At 56.2% G+C, this 19,480-nt stretch overlaps 7 protein-coding genes across 7 annotated transcripts; 4 read left to right on the plus strand and 3 right to left on the minus strand.

Annotated features, from left to right (window-relative positions):
• Positions 1 to 1,759: 1,759 nt before the first annotated feature.
• MFIFM68171_05903 (uncharacterized protein) lies at positions 1,760 to 3,943 on the plus strand (the record flags this gene model as incomplete). Its single annotated transcript, XM_071061323.1, has 2 exons — positions 1,760 to 1,935; positions 1,990 to 3,943. The coding sequence occupies 2 exons, from the start codon at positions 1,760 to 1,762 to the stop codon at positions 3,941 to 3,943; spliced, it is 2,130 nt and encodes a 709-aa protein (XP_070917424.1).
• Positions 3,944 to 4,655: 712 nt separating this feature from the next.
• Positions 4,656 to 6,336, plus strand: cyp51A_2 (Lanosterol 14-alpha-demethylase; the record flags this gene model as incomplete). Its single annotated transcript, XM_071061324.1, has 3 exons — positions 4,656 to 4,877; positions 4,939 to 5,373; positions 5,434 to 6,336. The coding sequence occupies 3 exons, from the start codon at positions 4,656 to 4,658 to the stop codon at positions 6,334 to 6,336; spliced, it is 1,560 nt and encodes a 519-aa protein (XP_070917425.1).
• A 2,827-nt stretch (positions 6,337 to 9,163) lies between these two features.
• On the minus strand, positions 9,164 to 10,757 carry MFIFM68171_05905 (uncharacterized protein; the record flags this gene model as incomplete). Its single annotated transcript, XM_071061325.1, has 4 exons — positions 9,164 to 9,598; positions 9,656 to 10,095; positions 10,145 to 10,618; positions 10,670 to 10,757. 4 exons carry the CDS (start codon positions 10,755 to 10,757, stop codon positions 9,164 to 9,166), a joined length of 1,437 nt encoding a protein of 478 aa, XP_070917426.1.
• Positions 10,758 to 11,681: 924 nt separating this feature from the next.
• On the plus strand, positions 11,682 to 12,591 carry MRPL6 (mitochondrial 54S ribosomal protein uL6m; the record flags this gene model as incomplete). The annotated part of the gene is made up of 3 exons (XM_071061326.1): positions 11,682 to 11,976; positions 12,039 to 12,152; positions 12,224 to 12,591. The coding sequence occupies 3 exons, from the start codon at positions 11,682 to 11,684 to the stop codon at positions 12,589 to 12,591; spliced, it is 777 nt and encodes a 258-aa protein (XP_070917427.1).
• Positions 12,592 to 12,712: 121 nt separating this feature from the next.
• On the minus strand, positions 12,713 to 13,780 carry MET22 (3'(2'),5'-bisphosphate nucleotidase; the record flags this gene model as incomplete). Its single annotated transcript, XM_071061327.1, has 1 exon — positions 12,713 to 13,780. One exon carries the CDS (start codon positions 13,778 to 13,780, stop codon positions 12,713 to 12,715), a length of 1,068 nt encoding a protein of 355 aa, XP_070917428.1.
• A 1,330-nt stretch (positions 13,781 to 15,110) lies between these two features.
• MFIFM68171_05908 (uncharacterized protein) lies at positions 15,111 to 16,577 on the minus strand (the record flags this gene model as incomplete). The annotated part of the gene is made up of 2 exons (XM_071061328.1): positions 15,111 to 16,383; positions 16,441 to 16,577. 2 exons carry the CDS (start codon positions 16,575 to 16,577, stop codon positions 15,111 to 15,113), a joined length of 1,410 nt encoding a protein of 469 aa, XP_070917429.1.
• A 527-nt stretch (positions 16,578 to 17,104) lies between these two features.
• Positions 17,105 to 19,356, plus strand: MFIFM68171_05909 (uncharacterized protein; the record flags this gene model as incomplete). Its single annotated transcript, XM_071061329.1, has 2 exons — positions 17,105 to 17,214; positions 17,280 to 19,356. The coding sequence occupies 2 exons, from the start codon at positions 17,105 to 17,107 to the stop codon at positions 19,354 to 19,356; spliced, it is 2,187 nt and encodes a 728-aa protein (XP_070917430.1).
• Positions 19,357 to 19,480: the final 124 nt, after the last annotated feature.

Raw genomic sequence — 19,480 nt, forward strand, 5'->3', positions numbered from 1 at the left:
CAAGGGAAGAAGCCCATCTAACCTCTGATACCCGCAGATGGTCGGCAGACCAGGACCCAACATGTGCGAGAGACTCGTCCGCGCAAGCCCGAAAGTCCCCATTAACAAGCGGTGAGTCCATATGCAATGTAGAATAACGGCTTGTGCTGGACGGTGGCGGCATCCAAGAGATAGAAGATTTCTCCGACCTTCGAGACATTATATCGGGCGCGAGGTTCTGTAAAGTAATCGGGTGGAATTTAGAAGAGTAATTAGGACTTCGGCTATTCGAGGTAATTTGTAGGGGATGATATCACCAAGTCTGGGAGGGATAACACAAGGGGACATGCGGACGCAGCCGTGATTAATAGATACGCCATTGGCTGCCTATACAATCTGCTATCCAACTCGCTTCTAGATGGCTCTCTTCACGGCACAAACGAGAGGAGGGGGATGTGTGGCGCCTCATCTCCCAATCGGGACGATACCTACGAGGGCCCTGGGCCAGGAATAAGTGATCCAGCAACTGCAGCGGTTCAAGCATCTTCCTAAGACCACATAATTACGTGCCGTCTGATGCAATGATTTGCTCAAGCAGTCAGCTCGAAGCATCTGCGGTTGCCCGATCGAGTCAGAATGCCTGGCCATTGGCGAGCTGTGTCAGTCATCATGTTGCGGAATATGCCGACTACAATTACCGAATCCGGTAAGGCGCAAAAGGGACGCCCCCTACCACCCAGGTGTTCAAGGTCGGAACCTTTGTGCATGCGCTTCGGCGATGCAGCTACGACTCTACGAGGCTTCGTCATCATGGGGAGGTTCATGGAAACGACGACCAATCTGCACCTTTGGTTCATATGACCAAGCCAGATCAGTATACACTAACAAGCCGCTATGGGCGCCACACGAGTCCAACAGAAAGCTGGTAATTTCGTTGCACACGCACTAACGTGACCGTGACGATCATCCCTCCCCCATTTCGCTTGATGTTGATGGTTCGTGGCCCGTGCGAGCCGATATCCTCGGCCGGGCCGGTCCCGTCGTGGGCGAACTCTGGTTCACCCGGATCCGACTATTTTTACCCCAAGGCGGTGAAGGTACGTACCTACAATTCCTCGATTAGGCATGGCCACATGCCAACACGGTTGCGGTGCGTTTCCGGTAGAGGCGGCAGGGGCCAGAAAGAAAATGGGAATGTTTTCAGGACATTGGCGTTAGGCTGCTGGTTGAAAATGAGCATGTGAATGTGGTTGAGATGGGAACGTCGGGTAAGGGCTCACACAGGTGTCCGCGTCCACTGCGGTGCCACCATGTCTATGTTTCTAGACGAAGGTACTTATTTCCATTTTTTTTTTTTTTTAACCGTCGTGACTTTCAATCGGGGAGAAGGGAGGAGGTAGCAGGGACCACAGATATCGCCTTGCGGCCTTGGCCTGGCAGCCCTGGCCTTGCAATTGAGCCATTTTTCAGCCTCAGTAACAAATTGATGAAGCCCGCCTGAGAGAGAGAAGCAGGGAAGCAGGGAAGCAGGCAACGCTTAGCCAGATCTGGCCATGGAAAAAGTTCCCGCCTTTCCTTCGAGGTTCGGGCCTCAGCCGAGCGTCGGGCGCGGCCAATTGGCCATACGGCACAGCGTAAGGTTGGTGCCAGGGTGTTGCGGGTGGCGATGCCTCTGAAGCAGATGTGAAGGTTCCTCCAACCTAAACGATGTCTTTATTGTCCTCCGAAACCTTCAATCCGGCCTACCCTTATTTAATAGGTTGATCGGACAGGCTACACGATGGAATCATCATGTCAAATACGGTTTGTCGACGGGGCCGGAACTCAGCGGGCTGCCCACTTTTCCGGCGAATTGTGGGAGAAGCACAAGCCTGAGTTGTGGAAACTACGAAATGATCGAAGGACGTTGGACGACATCATTGACATCATGAAGAAGAAGCATGATTTCGCGCCATCGTCAGTTTTGTGCGCCCCACTATCGTCTACGTTCAGCATCTAATGGCCCGGCAGACGCAGGCAATTGGGTTATCATTTCGCCAAGTGGAAGACGGCCGGAAGCCACTCAGCGCCCGAAGCGGGTGGGGGCGAGTTTGTTGTCGATGCACCACAGGCCGCCATCAACCGAACGCCCAACGATGGCGACCGGCGATGCTTCGGTGTTGATGTACAGCCTCCTCCGGCCAAGAGGCACAAGGCAACGGCGACGTCCGTGTTTGCTTCCACCGCCTTGCCAACGGCCGTGACGACAACGGTGGCTGCGGAACCCGAGGAGAAACGGTCATCTGCCGCGTACGTAGCCACGCCAAAGACAGAAACGGTGACCTATGAGAATCTACTACCCTCAACCTTGGCGTCCGTCGGCCCGCTTGCTCGGTCGGCGTTGCAGATGGACCAGAATAAGCACGTTATTTCTTTTTCTGAGGACGAGGTAGCGCGCGTCAAGCTGGCCGCCCAGCTCTTTCTTTCCTGTCGCTTCCACGACGAGGCATTTCGTCTCTGTGCACTGCTCATTGAGCGAGACCGAGCGGCGTCGCCGGAGCACCACCTTCGGCCTTGCCATGGCGTCTTCGTCGCAGCCCACACGGCCATCTTAGGACAAGATGGGGCCACCCCACAGACTCTATTACGACTCGAGCAAATCAAAGCCGTCAAGGCCAAATCAGCGCTCCACGAATTTCTTTCCGTCATGCTCCTTGCAGATTGCAAGGTGTTCACATGGCGCCGCCCCTATGGCTCGGAACAGAGCGACGGCAACGCCGAACACTTCGTCAGGTGGGCTGGGATGCCGGCTTCGAAGTTGGGCGATCTGCTGGACAAGCTGCCCCAGCATGATCGTTCGCTGGACTTGCTGACTTGGTATCAGCTCGTTCGCTTGCAAGCATCCCCTGGCCCAAAACTTCTAGATCTGCGGCACGATCCGTCATCGTCAAATTACGGTTTCGGCCGCCTGAGCACCGAACAGCGCTGGGCGCCGTGGGCGGTCCACGAATACACCGACGCGCTGCTCCTGCGCCGACCAGGGCCTTTCGAACTGGCCGACGGCGTCATGCAGAACTCTTGCCTCCGGCAGTGCGTGGAGTCCTGCCACAGCGAGATACTCAAGTTTGATACGATACTTGCGATCGTGGGCATCTGGGAAAAGATGGGATGGAAAACCATGGCGTTGAGGAATGTAAACATGGCCAGGCCATCGCGAGTCCGATGCTCCATAGCCACCTCCATGGCCATGTTTGTCTATCTCTGGGGCATTTGGGTCGACATCAGGAGGTCCCAACCGCGCCAAATGGCCTGGATTGACCACGCCGAGGCTCGCATGGGAATCCCGCCTACCGAGCTCCTCGTGATGGTCTGCCACATGATATGTGATGCCGCAGTTCTATGGAAGCCGGTCGAGTCCCACCCACTCAGCCCTCTGCTGCTAGATAAAAGCTTGCGGTCCGGAGTGGGGCGTTTGGCGCAGGAGTCCGACGAAAATCTTGCACGGAGATTCTTAGGATGCTTCCACCAGCGGAACAGCCTGGTGCCATGGCCGGACAGCGCGGGTTCTGCCCCACGGGTTCCTTCCTCGATCGTCTGGGTTCTTCTGCGGAAGACGCTGGGCCTCTCGGGTACGGACCCTGGCTCGCACATAAGCCTATCGGGAGCCCCGGCATTCGTGCGGGCCTGTCTTGATGTGCCACCTCTGGGAAGCCAATGCTCGATTGATACCACGTCAATGGCGCCATCACTGAGCTCGTCAGACTACTCGGCCTTCTCTCGGCTTCGGGACCGCATCAGCCGAGCCATTCGGCCGTCGTCTGTGAGCGTCGTCTCTCAGCAGACAATTATCAGCATCAGTGACAGTTTGGACAAGTATCTCAACATTTCGCCAATGCGAACGGAAGAAGACGTTTCGGCGGCAACGAGGACGGGTGGTGTTGCAGACGAAGGCGACGAGCATCATCCTGCCCACCAGGAGCAATGAGGTTGAAAGACGAGAAAATCTCAAGTATCAATACCAGCTACTCGACGTAGCATAGTCTCTGCATCTTACCTACACTCCTTCGGACTTGGCCAGGCGGAAAAAGTAGGTAATTAAGGCACCTAAAGTAGCGCAAAGCAGGCCGGGCTGGGCGGGGATTTAAAGCATCAAACTCTCAATCTCGACGCTGAAACGACCAATTTCCTTGCTAGAAAGGGGATATAGGGAGGCCATCTTGGGGAGTATTGCTTCCGTCTCGTTTTTCTTGCGTTGCTACTGTTGTTTTGGTTATTGACGGGCTGGAGGATTTCTCGGAATTCAAGTGCGAGCCTTGCAGGAGCCCTGTCGAAGCACCAGGGGTTTCGCGCAGACAGCGGAACCAGGATTGAACGGAAACTTACCTTAGGTAGATACCTACTTATACTTTTAGAGCTGGGTGCACTTCATACGGAGGATAGGCGCTGAATACGAATACGAAAACGGTGACCGAATACGGGTACTGACCGCCGCCGCGGCCTTGCCTAGCCAACAACACAGCTACATGAATGGTGAAGCCGAGCAGGTTAGCAAGAACACTGATACGAATACATCGAACGATCAGCACATCGTACTTGCTAAGCCAAGTAATTAAAAATACCAAAAACTTAGCCTGGCCTCTGCTCGCTCTGTCTCCCTTATTCTCCCTGCACTCACGACACCCTGATCACGCTCGACAATGGTCAAACTCATAGAACTACTACAGCCGCTCACTATAATACCAATTGCAATCTATGGCTTCATTGGACTGCTCGCCTTGATTCTTATCAATGCCTGTCGTCAATGTTTCTTCCGCCGCAAGACCGAACCACCGGCTGTTTTCCATTGGATACCCTATATCGGGAATGCCGTCTCGTACGGAATGGACCCCGTCGCTTTTTTCAGCGAACACCGGGCAAAGGTATGTTATTGACGGAAAACATGCATCGACTTGTGATCCCCTTCAACTGACCAACGGCGAGTGCGGTGATATCTTCACTTTTACCCTCTTCGGCAGGAAAATAACCTGCTACCTGGGCATTGAAGGTAACGACTTCATCCTTAACGGAAAGCTCCAGGACGTCAACGCCGAGGAGATCTACGGCCCGCTTACGACGCCGGTGTTCGGCAGCGATGTCATTTACGACTGTCCGAACTCGAAGCTCATGGAACAGAAGAAGTTTGTCAAGTTTGGACTGACGCAAAAGGCGTTGGAGTCGCATGTTCCCTTGATCGAGAAGGAAGTGCTGGATTATATTACATTGAGCCCCGACTGGAAGGGTGCGGCGGGCGTTGTCGACGTCGCGGGCGCCATGTCTGAGATCACACTCTTCACGGCGGCGCGGACACTGCAGGGAAAGGAGGTGCGACAGAAACTGACGGCTGAGTTTGCAGAGCTGTACCATGACCTCGACATGGTGGGTGCCACAACAACGCTTTGCCCCCCAAGACTTGTTCTAACACTCGTCACCCACCAGGGCTTTACTCCCGTCAACTTCCTCTTCCCGTGGCTACCCCTGCCCCGAAACCGCCGCCGAGATGCCGCCCACGCCAAGATGCGAGCCGTTTACGAGAGCATCATCAACCAACGCCGCAAACGAGGCCTCGAGTCGGATGCCGAATACGACATGATATCGAACCTCATGCACTCGCGCTACAAGGACGGAACACCGGTTCCCGACAAGGAGATTGCACACATGATGATTACGCTCCTCATGGGAGGCCAACACTCGTCCTCTTCAGCCAGCGCCTGGATCATGCTCCGCTTGGCTGCACACCCCAACATCGCCGAAGAGCTCTTCCAAGAGCAGGTAAAGAATCTCGGCCGAGGAGGCAAAGACGCTCTACCGCCGCTGCAGTACTCGGACCTGGACAAACTCCCGCTTCTGCACAACGTGGTCAAGGAAACCCTTCGTCTGCACGGCTCCATTCATTCCATCCTCCGCAAAGTCAAGAACCCTCTCCCCATTCCTGGAACTCCCTACGTCGTCGGCACCGACAAGGTGCTGCTGGCCTCGCCCATGGTGACGGCCGTGAGCGACGAGTTTTTTGTCGACGCCAAGAGCTGGAACCCGCGGCGATGGGATCAAGCTATGGAGGGAGAGACCGCCGAGGATGATACTGTTGACTACGGCTACGGCGCCATGTCTAAGGGGACCAAGAGCCCGTACATCCCGTTCGGGGCTGGGCGGCATCGCTGCATTGGTGAGAAATTTGCTTATTTGAACCTGGGCGTCATTGTTGCTACCATTGTGCGCAACTTCAAGCTCCAGACCATGGACGGAAGGGAGGGCGTTGTGCCGCCGACCGATCACACATCCATGTTTGCACGTCCGCCCCAGCCTTCGTTTGTTCGTTGGACCCGACGGGAGGGCAGCTGAGGTGCATGTCATTGCCTATGGTCATTTCGCGGCCGGCTTGATGCGGCAGACAGCCGGCAGATAACCATGGCCAAAAAGGGGGAAGAAGAAGACGGCGATGTACCAAACGAGCTTGGAAAGCGGTAGGCACGGGCTTTTCCACCACTGTGGGCAGATTGGCGGATACCATCCTATCTCAGCTTTGGTCCGGCAGACCAGGCGCTTTACACAAATGCTTAACAACATCATGTCTGACATATGTATAGATGCTTGGTAGGGATGGAGGGTTCTTAGTTTGTGATGTTGTTAGCCCTTGACATTTGCGCCCTGCGCTGGCAATGTAAACTTGAATGGTACCATCATGTTGCCGTCTAGACATTAGCGTAACTTGCTAGCCCACTGTGACATTTTGACTGGGTGTCATCATATCACCATCCAGACTAGGGTTGGGCAGGGAGGTCACATAATGACAAGACCCCCTCCCCCGCCCCCTCCCCTCACCTCTTCCTTCTGTTGGTGGGATTATATCTCAGTCCCACCTAGGATCCCCGAGCCATGCACAAGATTGGGGTTTACTAGCTTTAGGTCATACCTGAACAGCATCTTGGAAGGACAGCAAGCCATCTCAAGGTATGCGCAGCGAAGCAAATTCAGGGTAAGCGTGGTGTGGCATGAGAATGGCATCAGGGCTGTGGACCAGGAGGGAGTGGAGTTTACTTGCGGCCAATATAGGTCCATTATCCAAGTGAGAAGGGCCGACTGGCTCCTTGATATTCTGACACTCGAGGTCTAGCTAGAGCTTCGGCTTTTGACATCATGAGTTCATGAAAGTAGCAGATGTTGTGTGTGACCGTCCACGCCCTACTGTAAACTTCTGTCTACTCGCCGACAACCGGTTCCTCACTGCAGCCTCGACAAGTGCTGTGGGCATACTCCCTCTGGTACCCAATCGCCGTCTAACTCACATCCATGTAACACGCGCGGGAAACTCTGCGATCCAGGCGGGTGAATACGTAGAGCCTCATTGATGACGGCCTGTAGATACGACAGCATGGCCGATGTAGCATCAGTCTCGTGATAATGATATGAGTTTGAGTACATCATGTACGACTTTGGGGATAGCATGCGTCACTATGACCTGGACTCTCCAATGAAACCCTCGAGCCAACTTTGTCTTCATGCGGGCCCCCCGACGACTGGGCCCGGTGAGCACCTCCTACCCCGAGGGCTATAGGTTTCTATTGGCGGTGATCTGACCCGGTGTGGCTTCTACGGCCCCTTCGGTCGCAACGCGAAAGCGGCGAATCAGCTCTTTTGGCAGGCTTTTTCCTTAACCCCGTACTCGGTACGAAGTACGCCATCGTAGATTCCGACTTGGCCTGTAGGTACATTCCAACGGCGCTCTTAGTCTGTCCGGAGCCGGGCGGTTGGTTGCACTAATTACATGCTGATTGGCCGCTTTGACAGGTTTTGATTTTCTTTTTTCCCCGGACAACAAGCACGACTGTTGGTGCCGCTAGGCACATTAGGCCTGACACTGAAATGTGTTGGGCCGCGAGTAACGAAGTTGACGATTTGATATTTAACTTTCACGTCTAAAGTTCGTGTGAGCGGCGCCTCGTCCTACGGAAGGTAACGCGTCGCGAGCTGTTAAAAAGATGGCTTTCTCACGCTGCACGTTGAAAGAAGCTGTCGTCTCGTGCAAATTTTTTGGTAACTGGCGCGTATACTCCAGTGCGAGTGATCCAGCCTTCTCGGGAGACAATCCGTCACTAAACTTAAAAGGCTTGTAATAAATAATTGTCGGAGGAGGAAGGTATGTGCAAACGGCTTCCCGTATCCCCGTCACGGGTGATGATGGCGCTTAAGTCGCTAAGTACGGACGGCCTAATACTACATGTGGCATCCCAGTCCGATGCGCAGGTCAGCCCTCGGACGCGAGCGATGCGAAGCCTCCGAAGCCCAATGCACTTATTTCACGGACAAGGGAAAGAAGCGGCATCGGAACTTCGCACCACCAACAGGCGAGTCGGCGGTACCAGTCATGGCTGCCCGAGAGCCCAGACAAGCCGCACGTTGACTTCACGCCGTTTTCTGATGCCAACTTTTATAACAAGAACCGGGGATGGTGCTTCCTTCATGGCTGATACCGAACCGTGATCGACCATGTTCCAAGGGTTGACGCCAGACAACGCGTCTGCCTTGGACAGCCAGTTCAGACCAGCCAACAGCATGTTGGCATAGCATAACCTCCCGGCCCGGTCCCGACCCCACGCACAGGCCGACGGCCAAGTTCAGTCATAAGACGAGACACAAGCCCCAGCCAAGAACAGGATGTTGCTACTGCTGCTTGTCAACCAGGTGGTTGCCTTGTTTGCACACATGGTTTCAGTTTGCCACAGCCTCACTCCGGCCGCTGGCAGCAAGAGTACGGGCCTGCGAGCCCGTCTTTGCCATCTCCGTAGGGTAGTTGATACGAGGTTAAATGGACAGCCGAGAACAGCGCGGTGCTCTGGTGACCGCACAGCAACATTTGGGACTTCTTAAAGATCAAGCAACATTCCTACATTGAACTCACCGGTGAAGATCGACGGCCTTGAATCTACCGCAAGACGCTGAGCCTGATCAGCTACTGGCCAACAGTCACTACCAAGAATCATAGCATAGGTACAGAGGTCATTCTTTGCAAGCCGGCAGAAGACGTGCGTCTATGTTGTATCTGGCCTAAGTAACGTCCCAAGATCCCGTCTTGCCTAGGAATCCTCCCAGATTCCCCAACTCACTCCAATAAACCCCACCCCTACACCAGGAAGAGTCGGAATGAAATAAGTGATAATGGATCGTATCATCAGAGTGAGGATGCAGTATTGTTGGAGATGATCTCTACCGGAAATGAGAATAACTGGCTTGTGATCCTCTCGTAAAAGGAGACGGTGAAGCCGATTGCCTCGCCCAGCGCCAACAGGCCAAGATTCCGAAAGATGGAAGGCGGCAGCCCGTAAGAACCCAGGACGAGACAGGCGGCAGGGAAGACGATAAACGGCCACCAGCTCTGCGTCGTGACCGTAGTGAAGAAGGACTGGTTTAGCGATGATGCGGCAGCAGCTGTATCTTCGAGCGCGTCCAGGATCTCGTTTGTGATATTGCTCGCCTGCTTGAGCATGCTAGAGTGATCGTCGAGTTTGGTGGACAGTGTCTCGGTGGTCGTTAGCAGCCGGTCCATTCCGTGCTCAAGAGTGTCTTGGCGTTGCGCGAGCATCGCGGCATAATTGCTCGACAGGTGCTTGGGACGCGTTAGCGGTATAGAGCCACGTATAAGGATCGTCCAGGGATGACTCACTATTTGCTGCTGCAGAGAGTTGGAAGACGCAATGGCTGTCGAGACCACCGCCATCAAGGCTCCCATGTCATCTTCAGCTCTCTTCGATGCTCGCTGGAGCGACTGCTCATGGGCAAAGGCCAGTTGAGAGTTGCTCTCAAGGACGTTTGTGAGCAAGACGCCCAGGAGACGCTGCAGGTTTTCGGCATGTTGTAAACCATCGTGGACCGATTCGGAAGACCTTCTCATCGCAAAATCCAGATCGTGCGATAGATAGCTTACTGCTTTGGTGATCTTGTCCTTCAACTGATCGATCCGTGGCGCCAGTTGCTCAAGTTTCTCGACCGACTGCCTCGCACGGTTGTCGAGTTCATCCATCCGTTTCTGCAGCTCGGCTTCGACGCCATCAGTCAGTTGCGCAATGACTCGTGTAAGTCGCTGATAAAGCAGAATGTTTTGAGCTGTGATACGGTCAGTTATAACCCGGGAGCAAACCGACGGGGCACCCACCTTTTTCGTTATCTGCTCGGGCAGCCTCGCAGAACCGCAGCGCCTTGTGACGGTAGCTAACCCAAGTACTCCACGCTGCGTCCGATGCCGCAAGTGCTGAGAGACAGAGCCCGATCTCTCTTGGGCTCACATGCAACTGGGGCTCACTCCTGATGGCAATCTGGCTGAGCGAGGGCTCGCGGAATTTCGCGCACTCGGCCGGTATCTTGAAACTGCCTCGCTCAAGGTCGCAAATTGCCAGGCTAGCGGCGTACGAGTCGACAAAGTCCCGGACCTGCTGACCGCTGTCGGTGAGGATCGTAGCTTCGTCCTTGCCGTCGACCAGCTGGCAGTTGTTCACCAAGAGCCGGGCGGCTACGCGATGGCAGAGGGGCTCCGACTCGAGTTCTTGTAGCTCGCTGAGAGCGACGGCAAAGATATTTGGCAGGCGGGATTCTTGCAAGAGTCCGGAGGGCTTGTCCGAGTTTGGCGCAACTGCTTAACGGTATTAGCGCGGTCTTGTTCTGGGGGGGGGACTCAACTGACACTCCGCAGCAGTCCTCCTGCCGGTAACCCAAGAGAAACCGTAGATGCATTGCACCAGAAGGGCCAGGACGAGTATGTGGGCCTGCATATTTGTCATGGCGGGTTGGGGATGCTGAGCGATGTGCGACTAAGGTTGTGTTGGCGGGAAAGATGAAGAGTGAGAGAAGAGAGCGTCGAGTGTTGCAGTCAAGAGATTTAATACTCGGAAGGTGGTGGGTGTGATGAAAAGCAGAATGGCGATCGCCGACCTCGCGGTTATTGAAGAGTAAAATGGAAGGCGCAAGCGTGGGAAGTGGACGACATCACGGTCATCGTGATAGTATAGGAAAGAGCCTCTCGCACTGCGGAGACAAAACCGCGTTGGCGGCGAGAATTTGGAGATGGTTGTGTCGTGCAGCAAATATGGTGTCGCAGCTCTCCTAACCGGACTACTGAAAAAAAATCGAACCGCCGAAGTAGTTGCAGGACCATCGGTGGGAAATGACGGGTGCGCAGGAGTTGACTGGAGTTTCATCTGAATTCTTAGCGAGTCACAGAGATTCAAGTGCCAATTTGGAGATCAAAAAAGGGCTGATTCTTATTCGGAACTCTGGACCAGAACCATCAATAAGATGAGATGCTGTTTTGCATGACTGTGCGTGAAGTTGTTTGCTACTGAGTTACGGGGAGTTCATTAGCTGTCTTTCACAGAACCAGCAAAAAGCCTTGTTGTATAAAGAAGAAGCCCTGGTAGTAATTATGCAGAAATGAAGGCATTCAAACCCTCACGCTGGGAGAGACTCTACTTCGTGATATTGCACCCGTGGTGTTTTAGTGCCAGGTGCGTTCAGGGTTGTGAATGAAACCATGCGACCCTTGATAGGCTGACTAAGAAAGTGGACCCACAAATGAACCAATCAATCGCTGCTCTGCGAACGGCCGACTTTTTTGACGGAGTGAAGCAGCAGCAATCACATCCAGACCCGACCTCCGCGCGTCGCGAATCCGCAGGTCCGCTGCGCAATTGCTCACGATGTTCGCACCAAGAACAGGGAGGCGAGCCCTTGAGAGGGCACTTGCATCCGCCTCTCCCTCCTCAACGGTCACATTGCCGAGCTTCCTCGTGCCAGCCTTCCAGACGACGACACCCGTTGCTGCGTGCCGGCGAAACTTCTCGGCGACGACATACCGGCCCTCCAAGCTCGGGAGGACGCCCATCTCCATCCCGCCGGGCGTGGAGCTCACGATCAGCGAGCCGTATGTAAAGAAGGACATGACCGACTGGCGGCGGATCCCAAAGAGGACAGTGACAGTGACAGGACCTTTGGGTAGGTGATGGTTGTTGAGGGGCGGGATTGAGGACGGGGGAGGCTGACTGATCTCTTTACAGGGACGCTTAACCTCGAGATACCCGACTACATGAACATCGACCATGACGTGGCGGCGAGGAGAGTGAAGATGAGCGTCAAGGACCGGGAGGAAAGGCACCAGAGAGAGATGTGGGGTACGGCGCCGTCGTAAACCAACGAGAGTCTAGTTGGTATTCCCAAACGGCTGACATGAGATTCTCCGCAGGAACCACATGGTCGTACCTCAACAATCACATTATGGGCGTATCAGAAGGACACACGGCCGTCCTACGACTGGTTGGTATTGGTTTCAGAGCTACGGTCGAGCCGCGCCCGGCACAGGAAGAATACCCCGGGCAGCAGTTTGTCTGCCTGAAGCTGGGTTTCTCGCACCCGGTCGAGATGGGCCTTCCCAAGGGCATGAAGGCCAGCGCCCCACAGCCCACGAGGCTGCTCCTCGAGGGCACGGACAAGCACCAGATCATGCAATTCGCCGCCAATATCCGCAAGTGGAGGGTACCGGAGCCATACAAGGGCAAGGGCATCTTCATCAATGACGAGACGATCAAGCTGAAGCAGAAGAAGATCAAATAGAGGCGCTATGGGTGTGCCGTTGTACATCTAGCAGTAGTATTTTTTTGTCACGGCGTGCCCTTGTGGCTGCGCCCGTGCCATGAATATGTATATTATCGGGCGTTTCCCCAGCGGGGCGTGTCTATTTCAGCCCAAGGACCTGCTGAACAACCTCGAGAACCTGCCCATGGACCGCCTTGGGCGCTGCAATCACGCCGCTGTTGCTCGCCAGCGTTCTGCCGACGCTAAAGTCAAGTCGGGCTCCCTTGGTATCGGTGACCTGGCCCCCTGCTTCGCGGACAATCAAGTCACCCGCTGCGTGGTCCCAGATCTTCTCCTGGTAGGTCTTGGATGTCGGGAGGCGGAGATAGATATCGCCAGCACCCCGGGCGATGGAGCCGTACTTGGCCTGCGAGTCCATCCGGACGCTGGGCTTCGTGATGCCCAGCTTCTGCGCGATCTGCGCAGCCTCGGACTGGTTCGAGTGGCCGGCCTCGACGCTCTCGCAGAAGCTCGCGTTCGACATCTCGGTGAGGGGCTTCATCGAGATCTTCTTGCCCTCCAGCAGACCTCCCTTAGAGAGCGGCCTGCTCGTGGCCCCCTGGCCAACCACGGCCGAGAAGAGGACGCCGCGCCCCTCGTCATCCGTCTGATTGGCGCCGATGTCGGCCGTAAGGGGAGCGGAGTCGTCGACCGGCAGGTTCGGGCACCCGAGCACGCCCACCTTGACATCCCCGTCCTCCAGCAGCCCCAGGCACACGGCGTACTGCCCACCCCGCAGGAAGCCCTTTGTGCCGTCGATGGGGTCAATCGTCCATATCCTGCCGCGGGCGCCGCCCTTGCTCTGGCCCTGGTCGAGCAGGTCCAGCATGACGTCGGCATCGGGAATGCTGCCGCCGAGCAGGCCCTCGGCGGCAACGTCGTCGAGCTTGGTGCTCCGGACCAGCTCCCAAATCTGCTCGCGCAGGGCTGAGTCGGTGCGCAGCTGGGCCGACTCCTCCTCGGCGACGATCTCGTCGTGCGGGAAGTTGGCCCTGAGCGCACTGATGATGAGGGCCTGCGCGCCAAAGTCGCCGATGGTCACGGGCGACTTGTCGTCCTTGGAGACGGTCCCCTTGGCCTTCTCGTGGAAGACGCGCTTGGTCAGCAGCACGGCGCGCTGCACGGCCAGCTGGGCCACTTCGAGCTCCTTGGCGTAGATGGTGGTCATGGCGGGGAAGGAGAGGGAGGTCTGGCGGCGAGTGAGATGGCCTGCGATGAGACTGACGCGGGGTAGGATGGAGGGGCTCGAGAAGAGGATCGCCAGGATCAGGACGAGCAAAGAGAGCAGCGAGAGAGGATGACAATATAACGGCCTGCGTTTGGGCTGCGGTGTGCGGTTTGTCAAATGCATTCAGCAACCTAATACGACTTAATCGCTCAGGGTTACTCTCTGTTTATTAAGCAACTCTGCACTTTCTTTGGTTGCTCTCTCTCCGAGTTCCCCGCATCTGGCAGCTGTGACGTACTTTGTGGGGTGTTAAAGCCCAACACTAAAGCAGTGGCGGTTTGCGACAGAATTTACGGACACCGTGAACGGACCGTTGCTGAAGCTGGATAAGATTGTTTGGGTTTATCGACGGAAGTGGTTTTCCATCATCCAGCTTTGCCAGATCTTGCAGTATCTGACTCTTGAGTGGTTGCCAGCGGAAAAGCCGGAGTTTCAAGAGGACCCACTTCTATGTTGAGTGTCCCCATGAGAACGGGCAGTCCGTCAGACATACACACCCCATTCGTACATAATCGTCCCCATCAAGCGGATTGCGGTTTGATTCGAACGCGGTTGAGGACAGCACAGCCGCACCGAGGTGGGTGATTCTCACATGTGTTGGCCTTCAGAATGTAGAACTTTCTGTCTATGGGCTGTATGTTTTCCTAGGATCTACCACAGTAGATCAGCGGGCGCCTCGCAGCCTGCCCTGGCACCAGATTCCTGAGCAGTTCGCCAGTCACCATCGCAAATGAGGCAGGCTCCCTCCTCTTCTTTGCTGCATATCAAGCAAATCAAGCGCCAGCCCAGCATTTTATTCCCCAGCCAAGTCTCTCCCAGTCTGCCTGGGCATCATGGCGCCCACGCCGCCACTGGAGGTATGGTGTTGGCAGACGTGCAGCGCATCCTTGCCTGCTGGCGCAACATTGGGCTTGGTGTGGGGCTTGGGCTGGGAATTCTGGTCCTCATCGCCGTTGCCGGGGTCGCTTACCTGCTTTGGCGGCGGCAAAGTGCGTCTGGTATTGGGCGGGGGTCATCGGATAACAGCGTTAAACCTGGGACGGGGCTGGCCGAGAATCATCATAGCGTTCCGACTTTCTAGATGATTAACTCTGGAGACAGAACCCCCAGTCAGCCCGGTTACACGCCAAATATATGAGAGAGGATAGTTGTGGGATTGTGGAAGTGGGTTGGTGTCGGGATTTCCTTGGTCTCTCGATAGAGAGCGCGGCAGGGATGCAAAAGATCAATAGATGTATAACTAAACAACACACTCCATCCTACCCCTCGCCTACATCCTCTCCTCGTCAATCCTATCCCTCAACCACTCCGCCACCACCTCCTCCCCCTCCTCATCCAGCCCCAACAACCCCCTTTCCATATCCGCCGACCCTCCCACCTCAGCAAGCTGCACCCTCCTCTCGGCCTCCCGGGCCTGCACCTCCAGATCGGCAAACTCGTCCTCCCCGCCGTCCGCCATCCGCTGCTTGAACTCGACCATGCCCAGGCTGCGGCGCATCACTGACGCCAGCTCGGTCGCCTGAAGCTTGAAGCTGTTGCCGCCCCCCTTGCCGTTGCCGTTGCGCGCCGCCGCGGCGGCGTCGAACCCGCCGTCGTCGTCGTAGAGGAGCAGCGTCTCGGGCAGGCGGAGGGTCGACTGCCGCGGGGGGAACCGGAAGTAGCCTTTGCGCGGCGGCTTCTGCTGCTTGGCGCGCTGGGCGGCTTTGGCGAGGAGGGCGTCGGCCGTCTCGTCGGTTTCGCTTTCGGGAGTGCTACTGGGTGGTGCTGAAGAGGAGGAGGAAGAGGAGAAGGAAGACATGATGTCGATGGCTTGGGCCCATTCTGGAGAGAGCGTTGAGGAGGATGCGGAGAGCGGGGTGGTGAAGTCGTCTGGAACGTGAAGGTTGGGCGAGTGGAAGAAGAGGCAGGCCGAGGCGAACGGGTCGAAGAGGTCTGCCGGGGAGGAGAAGAGGAAGGGGGTTTGGTGTTGGAGGAGGGCGAAGGGGCCGCTTTCGTCGTCTTCAGGCTCGATCCTGGAGGCTTCGTTGAAGATGCCGAGGGGAAGGAGCAGGCCCCGCCGCCGCTTGGCCCGGCGGGCGGCTTTAGAGGTGGGTTTCGGTGTCTTGTGGATAGGGTGGTCTGGGAGGAACATGGTCCAGTTGTAGATGCCGTTGTGGGCTACTAGGCCGCGGATAGTCATGCGGCGGGAGGGGTCAGGTAGGTGGGACTCGGTCAGGGCGAGGCCGGCGGCTAGGCTCGCGCCCAGGTAGGAACCGTAGATGTAGGCGGAGCGGGGATTGGCGGATTCATCATTGGTGATGCCAAGATTGGATGAGAGCCATGAGTAGCCGAAGAGGACGTCATGGATGGGGGTCGGCCATCGGAGGGGAATGTCTGGCCTGTCATGCTCGCTGTGGGGTTGCCATCTGTAGTTGATGACGGCTGTCGGATGGTCTAAGAGGCATGACGGCAGAGGGACGGTAGGTTCAGGCCCAGCCTGGGAGAAGGGTGGGATGAATATCGCCAAAGGAGCGGTTGGGTGATGCTGAGAGACGTTGTGCAGGCTGCGTCGAGTCAGACAAGAGGTGAGTTGAAGCGGTTAGGCTGCGTGGAAGTCTCACCTCACTGTTATCTCGCCGGAAGATGCACATGGCACGCGGACGTATTCAGTCGAGTAACGAGTGCTGAACAGCCGCAACTGAACTTTTCCAGGTCGAGTGGCGCACCATGCTCTTGATAGGTTGAGCCATTTCAACATGATATGGCTCCTGTTTTCCGAGACGACCAAGTGTACACGAACCAAGAGAGATGAACGGTCACCGCATCTCTGTCATTCTCCACTTCTGACCAGCCGGATATGATGGCCGTTGATTGGCTATCCAGACACTCTGAATGAAGTTCCAAGTGGTGAATGAAAGACGCCTCGTCAAACAAATAAGGATGGATCCTGGTAACTGCATGCGCGGCTTGTGACGCAACCCCACCAATCACAACGCGTTTCTGGATAAGATCTGCCCTGCTTTGTTCGGCGCTTTAGCACCTGGAGTTTAGCGCCCTTCAGCAGGGTTATACTACGGTAGACACAAAAAGCCCCTGTTCCCACTGTCCTGGGGATCAACTGGTCCGTCATTCTCCCATTGGATCTCTTGTTATTCGATCGGCTCTCTTGGGCGGAGGCATATGACCCCGACGTGAACTGGAGCAGACCGGCGGATGCGTCTGGCTTAAGAGCTCAATGACACGGAAACTAAGGCTCATGGAAATGCGAGATTTATTGCGGCCAAAATGAACGACGCAAGCGGCGAGTGCATCGATAAACACATTCGTGCCGCTGAGCCAGATGGCACAAAGCCGCCCGAGCCTTTACGGCATGAGCATGCCCATCTTGACCCGAGGTGAGTCTTGCAAACACCGCTACCTCCTGTCGGATATGGGATCCGCTGACTTCGGCACAAACAAGTCGGTGGTGGTTTGCTTCGTCTGCGTTCCCCATGATAGCAGGCACTCTAGGACCTGTTGCGTCTGCTTTCAGTATATGCGCGCTCGTAAGACCATGGAGGCAGAGCTTGCCACCGGGGACTGACGTTGAATCGGCACCCTTCCTGGACGATCCGCCCTGGCTGACGATCGTCAACGCTATTCAGCTAGCCATCGCCATCGTAGCTAACCTCGCGCTGCTCCTAAACATGACCAGGAGGCTCAGGTTCGCCATTGCCCAGCCAGTCACCATTCTCGGCTGGTACATCTCGTCTGTCTGCCTCGTGGCCCTTACCGCGACCGCTTCCGGCCCCTTGGTTATCGAACCGGCCGACGAGTTCATTTGGTCCCAGGCCTTTTACTACGGCGTGTACGCGGCCGTTCTCTACTTCTTCGTCGCCTCCCTCATGGTGGTCACCTACATGGGTGCCCAGCTAGGCCGTTATCCCAAGGACTTTGTGCTTACGCCGAGCCAGCGGACCCTGATGCTACAGACTATCATGCTTCTCTTCTACTTGCTACTTGGAGCCCTAATATTCAAGAGCATCGAGGGGTGGAACTACCTCGACGGAGTGTACTGGGCGACCGTGACCCTCTTCACTGTCGGTTTCGGCGACCTTTACCCCACCACAACCCTTGGGAGAGCCCTGCTGATTCCTTATGCTTTGATCGGCATTATCAGCCTCGGTCTCGTCATCGGCTCCATCCGCAGCTTGGTCGTCGACCGCGGCAGACGCCGGCTTGATGCTCGAATACTAGAGAAGAAGCGACGCAGGATGTTGCGGACACTGACGCTGAAGGGCAACGACGGCGTCCTCGTACCCATCAAGGACACTGGATCTACCTTGGCGCCTATTCCGGCCGACTCGGTACTGACCGAATTTGAGCGGAGAGAACAAGAGTTCAAGCTGATGCGCAAGATCCAAGAGGTCGCTGCTCGACGGCGGCGTTGGATTGCCATGGCTGTCTCGACGAGCACATGGCTTGTCCTCTGGCTAGCCGGTGCTAAAGTGTTCCAGGAGTGCGAGGAGAAGTATCAAGGGTGGACGTACTTTGACGGCTTCTACTTTGCCTTTGTCAGCTTGACCACTATTGGCTACGGGGACACGACGCCCGTGTCAAACGCGGGCAAGTCGTTCTGGGTATTTTGGGCTTTGCTAGCCTTACCCACCATGACCGTCTTGATCTCCAACGCGGGGGGTACCGTCGTCAAAGGCATCCGCGAAGCAACCGACCTGATAGCCACAGTCACCATTTTGCCCGGCGAGCATGGCTTCAAGAAAGACTTGAAGCTTTTGCTGCGGACACTGTCCTGCGGCATCCTCTTCCAAGAGGAGATCAAGCAAACCCCGGCAGGCTTCCTCGGGGATACCCAAGGTATCGACCCCTCGAGCGGCAACGAAAACGACATCCAAGACACCGTCCACCAAGACGAAGCGGACCTGGAAGCCGAAGGCAGCACCCGATCAGCAGCAGCATCAACCAAACTCAAACACGCCCCGAGCGAGAAGGACGAAGAAGCCCACACTAAACAAGTCGAAGCCAACGCCGCCGACGCAACCACCGGCGCCAGCACCAGAACCACCCGTCCCAAACACCGCTCCCGCGCGCGTTCCACCCCGTGGCGCCAGTTCCCCGCCCCAATCCCCTCCGCCAAACCAGACTACCACATCACGCTCATCGACGAGATCAGCCGCATCATGCGCCACCTCAAGCACAAACCCCCGCGGAAGTACTCGTTCCACGAATGGGCCTGGTATCTCAGGCTGATCGGCGAGGACGAGGCCGACGCGGATAGGCACCGCAAGGCGAACCCGCACGTCAAGGGGAAGAGGGCGGATAAGCTGCGCGAGGGGAACGGCGCGGGCGCTAACCCTGTGGATGGGCAGGCCGGGGCAGAAGGGGGGCCGCACGCGTGGAGCTGGGTCGGGAGCAGAAGTCCGTTGATGGGGACGCAGGAGGAGGCTGAGTGGATTTTGGAGAGGTTGATTGCCAGGCTTGGGGAGGAGCTGAGAGAGGTGAGAGAGTCGAGGAGAAGCTTGGAGAACGAGAAGGCGTGATCATGTTATGAGTTCATGGGAGGGCATTGCAGGCGTATAGTTTCAGGGTATACAAGCTTGAGAAGATAGCGTTGCATTGAGGATACCCCAGATCAGTTCACAGGTGGGAGTTACACAGGTTGGC

The sequence above is a fragment of the Madurella fahalii genome (genome assembly GCF_045866475.1).
Source record: "Madurella fahalii IFM 68171 DNA, scaffold_3, whole genome shotgun sequence".
Taxonomy (NCBI): domain Eukaryota; kingdom Fungi; phylum Ascomycota; class Sordariomycetes; order Sordariales; genus Madurella; species Madurella fahalii.